We start from the raw sequence: 16,988 nt of genomic DNA on the forward strand, positions 1-16,988 counted from the left end.
ACACAACCAAAGTTGTGGGATCAAACCTTACTAACCACAATGGTACTTTGGAGTTGAAAATTTGCCTATCCTTTCTCTACTCCTAAAGGGTCTTGCTAACTCGGATCAGATTGACTCGTGAGAGGTTTCAACTTATTAGGATCCTTTTCCTTATTAAAAAAATCACTTAATAGATTAGTGATTTACTTATTTACCTATGTAATTATGTATAGGCAAATTACGGTACAATTAATTTGCTCATGGCCCCATATGTGTATTTTTACTACTCCATAATATGTATGCTAAAATAATGGAGATGATATATAAACTGATCATACTTGAATTTTACGGCCTAATAAATTGTGTAAAAAGAAAAGAAAAGAAAAAGTGTTAATTACTCCTTAATCAGAACATAGCCGCCCTCTAGCAAATTTTTTTGCAAAGCTACTGAATTGAGTATCGTTTCAGGCGCCCTTCTTCTTAACTCTTGTTTGGCTGAACGTCTCTCTGTTTGAACAAGAAGAACAGCAAAAGAATGGGGAAGAAGCAAAAGAAGCCAGGAAAAGGCAAGGAAAAAACCGAGAAAAAAACTGCCAAAGCTGAGGAGAAAAAAGCTCGCCGTGAGTCTAAGAAGCTCTCTCCTGAAGATGACATTGACGCCATTTTGGTTCTTTCTCTTTCCTTCTCTTCAAAAATACCCTCTTTTTATCATATACTGTAATTTTTACTATCTGGGTATTTTTTTTTTGAATTAATGATTCATAATTTGTGGTGTTTATATTCTAAATTTGGGGTTTTGGGGGGTTTTATGATGATGGGTATTTTCCCTTTTTTGATTTGGATAATGTGAAATTTTTGTTATACTATTATGTTTGTTTGATTTTAGTTGTGCATTGTTAGTTTAAATTACGCTATCAACGTGACTATATAATCCGAACGGAGGTGGGGTTTATGTGGATGGTTTATAGTGAAGGGTACCTGGTATTTCTGAATTTAATTTTGACATGATAGGCTAATATGGGATTTGTGTGTGTTTATGTAGCTAAGTATTCAGAAGGAGGAAGCTAAGAAGAAGGAAGTACTTGTTGAGGAAAACGTGCCTGCGCCGTCAGCTCGGTCTAATGGCTCGGTATTTCTCTTGCATTTTGGATTTGTTGTTTGTTTTTAATGTTGCTTTGATGTTTTGGTAGGTTATTGATTGAGTTGTATTTGATGTTATGTAGTTGACTATAAATCCATTGAAAGAGACAGAGTTGATCCTATATGGTGGTGAATTCTACAATGGCAATAAGGTTATGCTGTGTGACATCTTTAAGACAATCAATATTTTGCTTTTATTTTTTGGCTTCTTTGGGTGACATTTTGATATTTTATGTGGTGAATGCAGACATATGTCTATGGTGATCTTTATCGTTTTGATATTGAAAAGCAAGATTGGAAATTAGTATCGAGCCCTAATAGCCCCCCACCTCGTAGTGCACATCAAGCTGTTGCTTGGAAGAATTACCTCTATATATTTGGTACAAACAGATATTGATTCAAAGAATTTTGACGAATCTTTGCTCTTTTTTGAATTATATTTCACCTAGAAATTTTTTTCTTAATGGCTTTTTTTAATGACTGATACAGGTGGTGAATTCACATCTCCAAATCAGGAGAGATTTCATCATTATAAGGTAAAACCTGCATATATTATTCTGGGAGTGGAAGGAGGGGAGGATTGAGAGTGGGTGTTGAGAGATGCTGATATCACGTAGAAGAGTTGATTAACTTGCTTGTTATTTACACTATATAATCTGTACTACTTCATTGCTAATGGAGGGATTACTGTTTTCCATAACAGGATTTTTGGGTATTAGACCTTAAGACAAATCAATGGGAGCAATTAAATTACAAGGGAGCTCCAAGTCCACGGTCTGGCCATCGGATGGTAAGCTTAGCATATGTTTTTTTTTTCCTTCAGTATTAGGACTATTAGCTATTGCAAGATTTCTGCCAAGCAGCGAAGGTGATGAATTATTCCCTGTTTAGATGGAAGTTGCTGCGGTGTGGTTTTCTTTTGCATTCAGTTTCCATGTCTTCCTTTGCAGATATTATTGGATTTCAGGATAGATTATCTATTGTTTTGATTGTAGACCTGTAAGCATTCTTAGAGAATGTGATTCCTGATGCTGTGAACTGTTAAGAGATACAATGACTTGTTGAACATAGCCATCGCTTACACTAATTTTGTAAAACATATGGAAGATTTGAAACATTTCACTCAGTGTGAGAGAATGCTCCTTTGGTTTGGTTACTGTCTAATCATGCGATGGAACTTTGTTTCTGTATGCTCAAAACTATGTCTTGGTTTTGCAATATTTATTTGCTAGTTTTTGTAGATTGTAATATATTGTGTTCAGCTTTAGTTCTGTTATGTATAGACTATAGAGTATTGTTTTTGTTACCACTCCTTACTTTGGTCAAGTGGAACAAGGTTGTTTTCTCACTAAATTAGACATAAGCACAGCTAGCTTGAAAATGAGAGTTGAGGTAGTCAGGTTCTAGGCAATACCTTTTTGCTGGTCTGCCAATTTTTTCCTATCTTGTTATAGTACATTCAGTATATCCTCGAATCTTGATCTTATCCCTGGATCTCCTTAAATCATGCCGATGTAGGATCCACTATGGGATGTTGTTTTATGTGCAGCTCAATTTATTTAATTCTTTTCTCCAGATTTTAAAGCGGGATCTGTACCAGTAGCTTGTTTTGTTGTGAAATGCTCCGTTTGCTTTCACTGGTCTATTTGTATAAGTTACTTTTGAATTTTGTAGACCTGGCTATCATCTGGCTTATCAGTAATGTCTTGCAGGTTCTGTACAAACACAAGATCATAGTGTTTGGTGGATTTTATGATACCCTTAGAGAAGTAAGGTTTGTTTTTCAATCTTTTGTTCTAGTTCTTTGGGTTTTTTTTTTTTTTATTTTTTATTTTTTTTTATTTTTATATTGTTTAATATTGATGAAGTATTAAGTTGTGTTCATCAAGATTAAAATACTGTTCTTTTTATATTGTTAAGGTATATCACACTCCAAACTTCGGATGACATAAGGCTATTTTCACCGTTTTGTTGGTTAATTGGTTATTTAGCTTGAGAGGAATGATAGGATCTTTTTGGGGGTCTCTTTTCCATTTAAAAATTTCTAAACTCCTTGTAATTCAATTTGCCATTATTTACATAATTTGATTTACTGTTCCCTTTATAAAATATTGGTAGTCTCCTGGATTTGACTCATCATAGATATAATAGTACTGTTAGACATTGACAATTGTGAATTAGCATGCAACAGTTGGGGCTTCATACTCATTGCTTATGGCTTATAATTAAGTATTTCAGTGTTCGTGTTTAACATGTTGCCAGATCAGCAAATATATATTATGACGAGACCCTTTCATAATTATCTTTTCAGGTACCTTAATGATTTGCATGTATTTGACCTGGATCAGTTCAAGGTGCATACTTACCAACTCATTTGGTATAATATTTCTATCATTCCTTTGCTTTCAAAAATTGACGTGTTGTTTTGAATAGCAGTGGCAAGAAATAAAGCCTCGGCCTGGGTGCATGTGGCCCAGTCCAAGGAGTGGTTTTCAGCTTGCTGTTTATCAAGATGAGGTTAGACTAATGACTCCTTTTTTTAATTCTGGATTTAGATCGCTCACTCTGTTGTATGCTGTTACTCATGCAGCGCCTAGTTTCCTATTTCTCTTTATTATGTTGTTGTGCTATGTACATGGTGCAAATTAGGGTCTATGTTGTAATATTATTATTTTTATTACCACATCTTGCTTTTAGATTAATATTTGACAGTCTTGTGGGAACTAAAATTCCTGAATGCTACTATCTTTTTGGCTTTTAATTGCGAGATGAGAACAACTTTCCAAAACATTTTTCTAGAGTTTCAGTTATGGTATGATGAATGAAGTACATCTTCCAGCTTAATTCAATGAAAGCTCTTATCAGATTCATTGATTGCATGTGGAATTATAATCTTTTTTTAAGCTGGAGGGTTTAGATTTGAAGAAAATGGGCAAACAAAATAAGGTGCTTCATGTCAAGGTTATTCTACCCCAAATGACATCGAGCCAGTCTTTTTCTGGAACCTTCTATATTCAGAATCTTAACAGATTTGCACTTGACAATTGAGAGATGGATTTTAGAAAGACTGTTAGAGCGGCCGGTGTTTGTTGATTCATACAACTGAAGGCCTTTGTTTATGACTCTGTGAAGAGTCAATATTAATCATTGCTTGGTAGCATAATAAAGCTATCCCATTAGACAGAAATAGCCATTCTAATGACCATGTGTTTCTCCATTTTGGTGCTGCTGATTTTTGTCGAGTTAGCTCTGTTATTGGGAAGGATAATATACTTAATCTCATGAATTATGCTCTAATGAGGCACCAAGGTACTTGGTTGTTTGAAGGAGAAGTAGAAATCTTGTTTAATAATTTTTTTTCTGGTCATTCTGTAATGTTTATGGTTTGGGAAGATTGGCTATGCTAACTGAATTATATAATTTTATACTGTTCACTTGATATTACTATCAAGTGTCAAGGTTTGAGATTTATTGAACTCCTGTACAACTATTGTTCACAAATTCTTTGCTATGACACTGCAGATATTTTTGTATGGAGGTTATTTCAAAGAACTGTCATCGGATAAAAACAGCAGCTCTGAGAAGGGAGTAGTCCACTCTGATATGTGGTCTTTGGACCCGAGAACATGGGAATGGAACAAGGTCTGAGCACATCAGAATGTTAATTCTTTTCCAATTTATCAACTTTTAAATTTGTTATAGTGAAAATTGTTTTACATGTTATATATTGCTATATACTGTATAGCATATTGATGCTATACTTGTTGCATCTTAGACTATTACAGTCAAATTCACTATTAAACTGCAATCAGTATCAAAATTCACTTCAACTTTATTTCTTAATCCGAGATATCAAAGTTGCTGCACATTTTTATAGTACATTGATCAGTCTTAGTTTTAGATTGATGCTAAGATCCAGTTTCTGACCCAACAAATTTGGAACAGATATCAAAAGTAGGTGTTCTCCAGTCTTTGTTACTCCCTCTGGCTTTTGTCATTCCCTCCAATGTGTATACTGAATAAAAATAGGAGCATGCATATCAATGAATGGGTCCTACAAAACTTCTTGTGGATTGGAAATGCTGAAGGTGGTATGAAATGATATTTTTCTGGTCCATTAGATATCAATTAAACTTGGGGATATTAAATAGGTCGACATTAATGTCTAAAAACAGCTTTTTGAGCAGTATATCTTGAAATTCTGCTGTTTGATTTGCTGTTTTGGAATCATTTTCATTCTTTTCATCACTAATACCTGTATAAGCATGTACTGTTAAACTCTTTATGTGTGGCTGACTTCTTTTTGCTGGAGCTATTATTTGAATAGTTATTTGTACGATTTTGTGTTGCCCATAGCTGTTTATCGTTTTAGCCAGAATTTCATTTCTTAGTCTTGTGCTCTCTACAAACTTTGTATCTTTGTCTCCTCTGATCAGGTAAAGAAAAGTGGGATGCCTCCAGGACCTCGCGCTGGATTTTCTATGTGTGTGCACAAGAAAAGAGCTGTACTTTTTGGAGGAGTGGTAGACATGGAAGCTGGTGGTTAGTTTATTAATTACTTTTCATAAGAAATAATTTGCTTGCACTGCTCTTTTCATTTACTAAACTATTCCAAGTAATTGTGCAAAGTTGAAGAGGTATTTTTTGTAAAGGCATAGGTCATGTCCCCTTCACCTTTTTACGGAAGCTTATTAATCATTCTAATTAAAATTAGACCACATCAAACCTAAAGTTACAGTAGTGGTTATGATATCTGCAATTCTATACTTGCCAAGCTTTGCAGTTGAAAACTCGTGGTGTTGTACTATATTTGTTTATTTGTTTGGAATTTTCCAAGTTTCTATTATGCCTTTTATGACTACAATGCTCTCTTGCTGACCTGCTTTGTTTATTTAAACAGGCGATGTGATGATGAGTCTATTTCTAAATGAGCTATATGGCTTTCAATTGGACAATCACCGCTGGTAAATATCGTCATAGTTTTAATTTGGATAGTTCTAGTAAATTAATGTCATTCTGGCGAAATTAGTGCACAAAAATGACATTTTATGCCATTGGCTTTCAATTCACATTTGCAAACTAATGTCTATATAAAATTATCTTTCTGCTCTATCAAGTTACAACCTCCTGAGTCCTGACATGATGGAAATCCCATATTCCCATATGAAGCTACTATAGGGATGTAATAGTACTTGTTTTATTATGGGGCACCGTCACTCCTTGACCGCTATGTTTATAAAACCCTCCTTCCTATGCTTTGTAATTACTTAGGTAGATAATGTGAAATTTTCCCTTGTTTTATTTGTTAATAGGAATCGTCTCTTTTAAGACCTTGTGAATGGATTATCAAGGATTCATACCAAAACCATGAACCCATGTCCCACGGTGATTCAATAGAACCTTAAACCTTAAAGATCCCTTGAGGACTATCAGAACATAGCTTGTTTTATCACTGGGATAAGATCTATAACTAGAACTTATAAAACAATGTATAAGATGGAGTTTGAAATATGAAAAATCCATTGACTGTATTGTGAGTTCAACTTATTTAATGTTTTCTTAATTTTTGTGCTTGTTTGTTACTAAATATCTTAGATTAAAATAGAAAAGTTATGAAAATTTCATAATCTAACATCACATTGATATTGCCCCTAAGGTCAAATTTTGTCAGATAAGAACAAATCAGATTAATTAAACTAAGTTACTAAACATAGCTGTGGTACTGATCAGCTTATCTATTCTCTTCAAGTGCTAAAAAATGTTTTGACAAGTTCTACTAGCTGGAACTAACCCATCTCCTCTTTCTATTAGGTACCCACTGGAGCTCCGCAAGGAGAAGTCCAGCAAAGATAAGGTATTTACTTCTAAAGCCTTTATTTGGGCATTAGATGTGTTTGATTAATCTTCCAATAGTTTGATAGTTAGGGGAGTGAAAATCTTTTCTTCATTTTCTTGAATAATATGACAAATGAGGGAAACATTAAGGTTTGGTTAGGTCATGGCCTTAACCAGCAATTGCAGTGAAGTTATTTCTCTAGACCCTTGATTAGAAAAGTGAAACAACAACGAACTTAATTATCCCAATTGACATTATTTTGGCTCTTCTGCATAGGATTCTGGCTAAGGTAGAATATTCGGATGCTGTTTTTGGCAAAGAACTAACAGTTGAACTTGATTGTAAGAGTTTATTTTAGTATCTGGTTTGACTATATTGTAATAGAAAGTAGTTGATTCATTAGTAGTTGTTTGGTAAAGTCAGCTATATGGTATAAGTTGATAGCTGTTCGAAATTTTAAAAGTAGGTTATGAATTGACTATATTGATCTCTTTTAGCTGGCTACTATCAATTTGTTTAAGCCTCAAATTTGAGCTTCTTGTAAAAGAGCTTATTGGAACCAATCATAATTTTAGCTTCTCCAATAAGCTTTTTACCAGATACCTATTGAGAGCTTTTCGGATTGGTCAAACTGCTAACTCCCCCAAACTTACAATCTCTCCAGTAGCCCTTTGCGAAATACCTCCTGAGTATTTGCATAAGGTTGAGGAATAACTTTCTGTGATTCTGCTTGCTTTTTTCCTCTAATTCTTTCCTCATTTCCTGGTGTTGGTGGGATCACCAGTATATTCTCTTGGGCTGGTGGATACAATTCTACCGATGTTGCCTCTGATTGTGGCGTCTTTTTATATGTTTTTGCAGTTGAAAAAGATTACTGATGACAAAAATAATAAATTGTTATCAGAAAATAAGGTTAATTCATCAGATAGAAATCTTGGTGAAGAAAATGGAGTTGATACAGTTATGGATGACCAAGAAGTAAGAAATGGTTTGGAGGAGAGCGTTGGTGATATGTCTCTTGAGACAGACAATATTGGCAGCAGTGATAAACTGGGTCCAAAAAATGATAGAGGGTCTTGTGAACCTGGCACTAGCAAGGAATCACTAACTATTGCCTTACCAGAGGTTTGTATTTCAAAATGCTTGGCTATTAAGCTTTATGGTTGTTTCTGTAGTTCTGTATTGTAATGTGATACACATTTACAGGTTGTCAAGCCTTGTGGACGCATCAATGCGTGCATGGCTGTTGGAAGGGATACTTTATACTTGTATGGAGGCATGATGGAGGTCAAAGATCGTGAAATCACACTTGATGATCTGTACACACTTAACCTAAGCAAACTAGATGAATGGAAGTGCATAATACAGGTAAGTTTAGGCCTTCCTTTTTTTTTCCCAGAATATGTACTGCTCATCTTAGTATTTTGCAAAGTGAAAGTAATATGATCTTGTTCAGCTTGTGAGTTGTGCCTTTGAAAGGTCACTGCATCTTTAAACTTAGATTTCATTTAATGAACTTCAGTTTCCTGACCTAATCTACTTTTACATGTATTTACTAATATCATGAATTGTGTTGATTTCGTGAGAAATAGGATTTATGCATTACAGTCACTATTTAGAAGTTTTGACTTCATAAAAAATGTCTGCGTATACTACTGGCAATTAATTTAATTCCGTTCATTTTATTGGATATCAGGCTTCTGAATCTGAATGGGTTGAAGCTTCGGAAGATGAAGATGAAGAAGATGATGATGATGGAGATGATGACAGTGAAGATGGTGAAAGCAGTTGTGAAGACACTGATGATGATGATGATGATGATGTAGAAATGGAGGTGCTTCTCTACTCTTGTTTACATTTGAACAGGATCTTATTTACTGGCTCCCTTTGTTTCTGCCTTTTGTTATTGTTTGTGTTTGTTATTCATGTGTTCTAGATTGAGCTGAAAGCTGATTAATTGTCCCTTCTGTATCTCTCTTTAGTTAGCTCATGTTCTATGTTGGTACTATTCTCATATTCTGGTGTTTGAGTTGAATTATATTTGTGAAAAGGTTGTGGATATTGATATTTTAATGCTTCTGTACTAGATTGAGATGAAAATGCCTTTAAATCCACCACAGTTGATGGATAGTTCTGATCTCTTTCTTTTGATTCCTTGGAGGGATATATATGTCAAAATTAGCTTGGAAATATGTATATATTTCCAGTTTAATTAAATATGGTTCTGGTATTGTTGGAAAATATGGTAGTTCATGTACCACAAGCTACCACTAGAGTTAGGTGCATGAGTAGCTGTCTGGTTATTCTCTGCTGTGAAATGGCTCTATCAAATGTCCACCTTTTCAAGCAAGGATCTTAAAACATAATAGCTTCTTTGCAACTGTAAGGGTATGGCTTGTGTTGCAATTGTGCAGCTAACACTCCGACATTTAACACCCCTGCCACCATGCCTAAGGCGTGGGGCCTTGTGGGCCTTGTGGACAAAGCAAAAAGTTAACTGTTTTTTTTTTTTTTTTTTTTTTTTTTTTTTGAAGGCTGCGAATGCTGATGGAAAATCAAGTCAAGTAGGAGAGGCAGTTGCTCTAATAAAAGGGGCTGGAAAGAGTCTCCGGAGGAAGGAAAAACGTGCTAGAATAGAGCAAATCAGAGCTAGTCTTGGCCTTTCTGATTCAATGAGGACACCTGTGGTACTTATTGTTTTTTGCATCCTTCACTAACTTATTATGAATTCTTACAAGCATACCATTTTACTTTCAGTGAAAATGGCATGCAAATCTCCCCTACATGCTGGCATTAGTCCTATTGGAAATTATGTCAGACCTTGATTTATAAGCTATACTGATGTAGTTTCTATTGTTTAGCTGGCTTGATTTTTGATATATTCTTTCTTGCACTCATTTAACTTTCTTTATTTCTTGTGAAGCCTGGTGAATCATTGAAGGACTTTTATAAGCGCACAAATATGTACTGGCAAATGGCAGCATATGAACACACTCAACACACTGGCAAGGTGAGCTACTTTCTTTTTCCCCTCATGTTTTTGCCTTTTTCTTAAGCTATGACTTCCCTCTAATTTGTGGTCCATTATTGTCTTCTACCAGTGTCTGTGGTGCTAGTTTTACTTACCTCTTTTATGCTTCGATATTTAAGATCTGCCAAAATGTTCATATATTCTCTTCAACTCAATTTTGGTAAACTGAAATTATATAATTATTGCTTTACTTAATTTTTTTTTTTTTAACTAGACATAAATTATATTTGATGAACTTAAGCTATGTTCTGAATACTTTTGAATTAGGTGAAGAGAATGGGGCCTTAATAAAATATCAAAATGGTAATAAGAGGGTTTATTATTTTCCCAGAATTGTTTTACCTAAAGGAAATCTTGAAAATGATTGGTAATCATATGAGTTAAAGAATTATACAACTTAGTTCTACCTCAAGTCAAAAATAGTTGACTTGTAAAAGTTTGCACACATATTATGAAGTTAATGGTAAGTACATTGGATTTAGAACTGAAAACTTATACAAAGTATTGCTTTATTGGGATTTGATTATTAATGTGACTAATGGGAAATTGAGGGAGTAAATAAAAGGGATTTGCAATATTTTGGACACTTGGATGTTTCATGTAAGGGGTCCCCTCCAGAATTGCATTAATATTGCCTTTTGACTGAAGTAATTTAGATGCTACTCCATTTCGTTATAGAAGACACCCAATTCAACTACTTGTTTTTTCGACGTTGAAACTTGAGTCTTTGATCTTTATTTCCACTCAAAATAATATGATTATGTATAAATCTTATACGTTAAATTAATTATTATAAGTTCATCTCATAAAATATGTTTTTGGTTATATCAGTATACTTGTAGGCAAATTTACAGTCAAAGCTTGACCTCGGATATTGTGGACACCTATGAACTGAATGGATCACCTATTGAACAACTGAACTGGAAGCCTATGTTTAATTTTTCTAGAGTTAGCCATTAAGGGTGCTGCCAGTGCCTTCTTAGTACCCGGTCTTCTTATCTCCTATCAATTAGCTTCTACTCATGAAAATTGTCAATCTTCCTCCTATATTTGTGATTACTTACTGCCCTTACTCAACTATCTCTCCACTTTTCCAAATAATCTCTGCTCTTGCATTCCACAATGTTTAAACAAACCATGTGTTTTCTACTTGTATAATTCATGCCCCGAACCTAAAGTGAATTATGTTTGGAATCAAGTGATCATGATCTCTTTCTCCTTGTCTCATCACCAAATGCCTTGTGTTGGCTACTGGATGGCTGCACCAATTGGAAGTGCCATATTATTACTTCAGGGTCTTATGATTTTGTAACATGCAAGCGTCAAATAATCATTTCTGCCTAGTCCAAATCAACAAGTCTACAACTCTAAATCATCTGACTTGATCCATTTGTTGTAAAATGTACGAGATTCATCTGACATAACTTGCTCCTTTGTTTGTCTTTCAGGAGCTACGGAAAGATGGTTTTGATTTTGCTGAAGCTCGATATAGAGAGCTCAAACCGCTTTTGGATGAGGTATTTTAGGCTTATGGTGCTCTTATATATTTTAAAGTAGACAAAATATTCAAATACTCAAGCTTTTGTATTGCCGTAATAATCACTTTATTTGCTTTCTGTAGCTGGCTGTGTTAGAAGAGGAACAAAAGGCAGAAGAGCAGGAAGCGGCTGCATTAAGTTCTAAAAGAGGAGGCAACAAGAAAAACAAGCAATCTTCGTCACAAAGATAAATGCATGGTGTTGCACCTCTTTTGGGCTGAGAAGTAATGAATTGTGTGAGCACGATTAAGTTTCTCTCAGCTGCGAGTTGTCCAGAAGCAAATTTTGATTCATCCTTTTTACTTGGTTTGTCCATAAAAAAATCACTCTAAATCATCTACCGCGGAATTTTCAGCACACGTACACACCAAGTTAAATTTTTGCTTTAGCGTGTCATTTTGATCAGAACCAAGGTTTGTATCTTAGGTTCTACTAGCTAGTGAAGTCCTTTATTCTTGGGCATATATATGTAATCATGCAAACATTGTATTTTTTGGTATATTTAATCCACTTAAATTGTGATTTGTATTATTTTACACAAGGTGATCTGTGTTTTCTGAGCAAACCTTGAAGTTTTGGCCTGAGGAACGGCAGATATCAGCAGTTCAGGTCTTACATTCAATCCATGAACGTAGCGAATACTTCGTACAAGCTATATGATAACAGACTGCCAAATTCAACTCATTTGTACAAATCCTTGACTCTGTGTCTCTTTGGTAGGTTTTTCTTACAAGTCAGCATGACCTCACACATTAGCCAGCCAATCACAGAGTTCCTGTCCAACTCTTCCCATTCACGATCGAAGGCCAACCCTTCGACGGTACAGGGAAAAAGGTACCCGAGGCTCGATCCGGAGTGTTCTGTGTGGGGGACATCTCCTTTACCCTGTAGCTTCACAACCCCATTATTCATGAGGGAAATAGAAGCATCCTTTTCTTGTGTTTTTGTTTGGTAAACTACCACTAATTCTGGTTCAGACATAAAATTTGAATCAACATGACATGATATATAATATGATTACTTCCCCCATTAAATACATGTGGTCGTCATAAAATATATAAATTTCTCCCCTCAAGTTCAACATATTTAGACATAAGGTGGAAGTGAATCTAGACACATCACTAAGTTTACTTGTTTTAATGATGTTTTGCTTTGACATCTACTAAGACAAGATGAATGTTTTTTTTGGAACTTTGAATTACAAAAAAGTTGGCTAAATATTAGTGGACTATTTGTTACAATGTTTCTTTTTGATAAAAATTTTCAACTTTTGTCCCCATAATTAAGTAACATAAAGAGCCCCACTACCTTTACAAAATGGTAATGATTTTGCGATGAAAGTCTAATTTGAGCATATATGCTTCTACTAGAAAAAGTCTGAGGATCTAGTTTATTTGGATTAGTTAGTAGTTTAATACCGACATAAACATGTTTCAAAACATGCATAATTAGATGTAGATGGACCTAATTTGATCCTGCATAGTGAAAAAAATTTCATATGAAAATTAAAATGGTAACAGCTTGTTTAATTTCATCTTTATGCCTTTATTCTTCAAATAGTTTTTAACTAGGTTAGAGACTTAAAACCCATGCGATGCACAATTTATATAAGATCTATTTTTATAATTTGTACATTTTAAAAAAACGGATAAATATAAATAAGAATTATGTACCTTTAGCTTGTACAAAAATATTTGTAATTTTACAGTTTGAGATTTTCATTACAATTATGATATAATACCTATTCAACGTCGCCTTATACATATTTCAATTCAGGAGTCCATTTATTAGTGTGCTGCTTACAATTGTTTTATTTTTAAAGATAAATTTGATAGGTTGTCATTGTTATGTAGAAGTTTCTAATTTTCAATTTCAAAGTTGTTAAATATGGTAGCTCCAAAAATAAATATGGTAGCTCCAAAAAAAAAAAAAAAAAAATAACAAAAAAAAAATGACACCATCCTTGCATTTAGGCGTGAAAATATATTATGTGAGTGTCTGAGTGATATGCGGAGAGTGATGACATCAGTAACGTTTTATTTTAGTAATAGTTAATAGATTATTACAGAAACATTATAACTTAAGGGTCTGTTCATATTTACTTATTTTCAGTTCAGTTCAGCTCCAATCAGTTCAGTTCAATTCAGTTCAGCTCTAATCAGTTCAGTTCAGTTCAGTTTAGTTCAGTTTAGTTCAGTTTTATGCATTTTAATTTTTCAGTTCAGTTCAGTTCAGCTCCAATCAGTTCAGTTCAGCTCCAATCAGTTCAGTTCAGTTCAGCTCAGTTCAGTAATTATGAACAGGCCCTAATTCTCAACCGCGAGCTACTTTATCAAACACTTCTCTTAAACTTTATTTTAATCTTTTAATCAGTTAATTAATTAAAACTACTATTTTGAGCACACCCTTTATCTATATGACTTTATCAAGCTTGGATAAATTAACCATACCCTAAAAAATAAATTTACTCTATAACATAGCATAGGAAGAAATGGTGTAATGATGCCAAAACACAAAACCAAATGCTAAAACACTCAAAAGATGAGCCCTTAGATTCTCTATAACACAATATTCCAAGGCCAAACTTCTGTTCTAAACCATCTTTTTCAGTTGCAAGTTATATTCTGATTAGCTGTTAGAGTTTTGCTCTAATTTTCTTAGTCAACTTTCTCATCTACAAATTCCTTAAAAGGATATACTCAACACTTTTTAAGCAACCAATAAACTATCCCTTGTCTTGCGCATGCCACATTAATTTAGATGATGATTAGAGCTGCTTGCTTTCTCTGAATTATAATAAAAAAAACAAAAATTATAGTAGTATATAGTCCACTATTTGCATAAAAATAAGCTAAGTTTAGAAGAATATAAATATAATAAGCTAAGTATAGAAGAATATAAAAAAAGCTAAGTACATAAATATAAAGTAACGTGAAAAGGATTAAAGGGGTTGAAGTTGATCAAGTAAAAAAATAGAGCGCAGCCCTTTACAAGTAACAAGTGTAGTATCAGGCAAATGCATGCGTTACTTGGAAGTTGGAACTAAGAAATAACAAGATGGTCAGAATTTGAAAGTGGAATCTTGTTAAGAACGAGAACTAATAATAAAAGTTCTTGATTCAATTGGGGTTCATCACCTCCAATCTATTAAGCAAATCCTATAATTTAGAGCCTATTAAACTCTGATTAATCCGAATTGTCCCTGTTAAGAAGTAATTAAAATTATCCCGACAAATATTGTTGTGTTATTTGGTTAAGCAAGAGCAACTCCGTTACCAACTAATTTAAGTTCTGATTGGTCAACTCCAATTTATACTTCTCGTGTTATTATGAAAAGCATTTTCGGTAAGTATATATGTTACATAAATCAATAAAAAGAACAAGAAATATGTTGGATTTATTATTATTATTATTATTATTATTATTATTAATATTAATAATAATAATAATAATAATAATAATAATAATAATAATAATAATTTTTTTAATATTAAGCAGTTAACATACTATTTGAGTGAGGTAGGAAGTGTAATTTAAATGGAAGGGTGGATAAGCAATTTTCCATATCCTATAAAAAATTACACCTTTTCAAAAAAGTTACATTTTTCCCGTTTCATATATTTCATGCTAACCAAACATCATTAATATTCAACTAGATGAACCAGTGTGATGCACAGTTTGTTTGAATTTTTTAAAATAATTGTTTTATACATTTATTTATATGCTAAAATTTTCTATATATTTAGATAAAATTCCTGATATCAAAAAATAATATTTTATATTTAATTAATTTAAACTGAGAAATTTCATTCGCCAATTTTGCTTATGTGTCATTTAAATTATTTAATTCTAAAAAAATTAATAATATCGTATTTAATTGGCTACCACTAAATTCATTATCCTACATGCGCGCTGAAAAAATTAAATCCTAGGTGGCTCTCTAAAAACTCGAGAAAAAACTCCCCTTTTTATGTATATATATAGTCACATATATTCACATATATATATATATATATATATATATATATATATATATATATATATTCACATATATATATATTAGATTTGTAGAATCACTAATATTCAATTCCTAAAAAGTTAAACGTCTCCCTCTATTTTGCATACAATTAAACAAGCACTAATAAACAAATAATGTAATTATAATTGCTTTATCATAGTACATTAGTACTAACATTATACGAAGTATTTAATTAAAAATGGTAGGCTAGTGTAATCAACTTGTGTTTCGAAAGATTCTAATCCATAATTATATTGAAAGAAAATCTAATAATGACATTGAAATTGGAAATTCCATTGTCTTTCATCAATAAGGAATAATTTTCCGGTCCCCAATTTAGATTTGCAAGAAGATGCAATAATTATCCCCTAACAATAACATGTATGATGTTGGAGCGTTTATTTGAGTAAGATCCATCATTGCCCTCATAACACACATTTTTATTCAATAATCACAACTTGCAACTATATGTATTTAATTCATGCGATGATTTCTAGACTTATGAGGATATGATCGAAGTTTATCTATATATAACTTCAACCTTTGTAGCTCACGGTTAAACTCATCCGTCATTTAGAAATCTTATACGTAGTATGTAGTATGTCTTTCTATCGCTTCCTCTTTAGATGAATGAAGTAATAGTCACATAAATTTTACGAAGTATAATCTTCATAGATTAAAAAACCAATTAATGAACGATTTCACCTTTTTGTGTGATTGATGATGAAGATATTAGGAGAGTAAAATAATTTATTTATTTTTTGACGGAAAAATGGTTTTGACTTTAATAAAAAGTCTTTAAATTAAATTGTTTGTATTTTGTAATTTGTAGTATATGTAATGATAAGGTGATTAGGAAAATGTAAACATTTATTATACTAGATGAAGTCCGTGCGATGCACGGATCGATCTATTTTTTTAAAAAAAAATTATTCATATTTATGTAATTACATTTGTTATTTTATTAGTTGTATGTAAGTAATGTAACATATCATTTTCTCGATATTTGTTTTAAAGTATTAGATAAAATTTCTAATCTCAAAAGATAATATTTTGTATTTAATTAATGTAACCATTAAAATCTCATTGGTCATTTATTCTTATGTGGCACTTGAATTATTTATTGGATATAACTATAATTTATAATCTTACGTGGCACGTTAACTAATCTTAGGTGGCATAATCCAATTGTAGCGTTTTAAAAATATTAATCCTGTGTGGCGCTCTAATAATTTTTTAAAAATAAAAATCCTACGTGGCGCTCTAAAATCTCGGGAAAAAACTCCCCTTTATATATATATATATTAGATTTTTTCTTATTGTATACAAATGTATTACGGAGTACGTTATTTGAATATTAATGTATATTGTTACACAATTCCGTACATTATGTGGAAGAGGGAAGAACTAAGCCTAATAGCTTGCATGATTACGACCATAGAGTAG

At 32.8% G+C, this 16,988-nt stretch overlaps 1 protein-coding gene across 2 annotated transcripts; it reads left to right on the forward strand.

Annotated features, from left to right (window-relative positions):
* The first annotated feature begins 326 nt into the window (after positions 1–326).
* On the forward strand, positions 327–12,127 carry LOC110726819 (kelch domain-containing protein 4-like). 2 transcript variants are annotated; one of them, XM_021906339.1, is made up of 20 exons: positions 327–646; positions 1,022–1,108; positions 1,203–1,271; positions 1,367–1,499; positions 1,609–1,655; positions 1,823–1,909; positions 2,832–2,893; positions 3,431–3,473; positions 3,553–3,636; positions 4,642–4,761; positions 5,556–5,661; positions 6,020–6,083; positions 6,931–6,973; positions 7,817–8,080; positions 8,162–8,323; positions 8,652–8,789; positions 9,490–9,642; positions 9,879–9,965; positions 11,435–11,503; positions 11,608–12,127. In XM_021906339.1, exons 1-20 carry the CDS (start codon positions 515–517, stop codon positions 11,713–11,715), a joined length of 2,058 nt encoding a protein of 685 aa, XP_021762031.1. In that variant the 5' UTR covers positions 327–514; the 3' UTR covers positions 11,716–12,127. The 2 variants fall into 2 exon arrangements, with proteins under 2 accessions (XP_021762031.1, XP_021762032.1); XM_021906340.1 differs by having other exon boundaries at positions 515–646; positions 3,556–3,636.
* Positions 12,128–16,988: the final 4,861 nt, after the last annotated feature.

The sequence above is a fragment of the Chenopodium quinoa genome, unplaced genomic scaffold, assembly GCF_001683475.1.
Source record: "Chenopodium quinoa cultivar QQ74 unplaced genomic scaffold, ASM168347v1, whole genome shotgun sequence".
In the NCBI taxonomy this organism is placed as follows: domain Eukaryota; kingdom Viridiplantae; phylum Streptophyta; class Magnoliopsida; order Caryophyllales; family Amaranthaceae; genus Chenopodium; species Chenopodium quinoa.

Bases quoted from the DNA above. Each gene is read 5' to 3' on its own strand.
- LOC110726819 (XM_021906339.1), top strand. From the start codon at position 515: ATGGGGAAGAAGCAAAAGAAGCCAGGAAAAGGCAAGGAAAAAACCGAG. The intron at 8,081-8,161 runs GTTTGTATTTCA...ACACATTTACAG, and splicing joins TAACTATTGCCTTACCAGAG to GTTGTCAAGCCTTGTGGACG. The intron at 8,790-9,489 runs GTGCTTCTCTAC...TTTTTTTTGAAG, and splicing joins ATGATGATGTAGAAATGGAG to GCTGCGAATGCTGATGGAAA.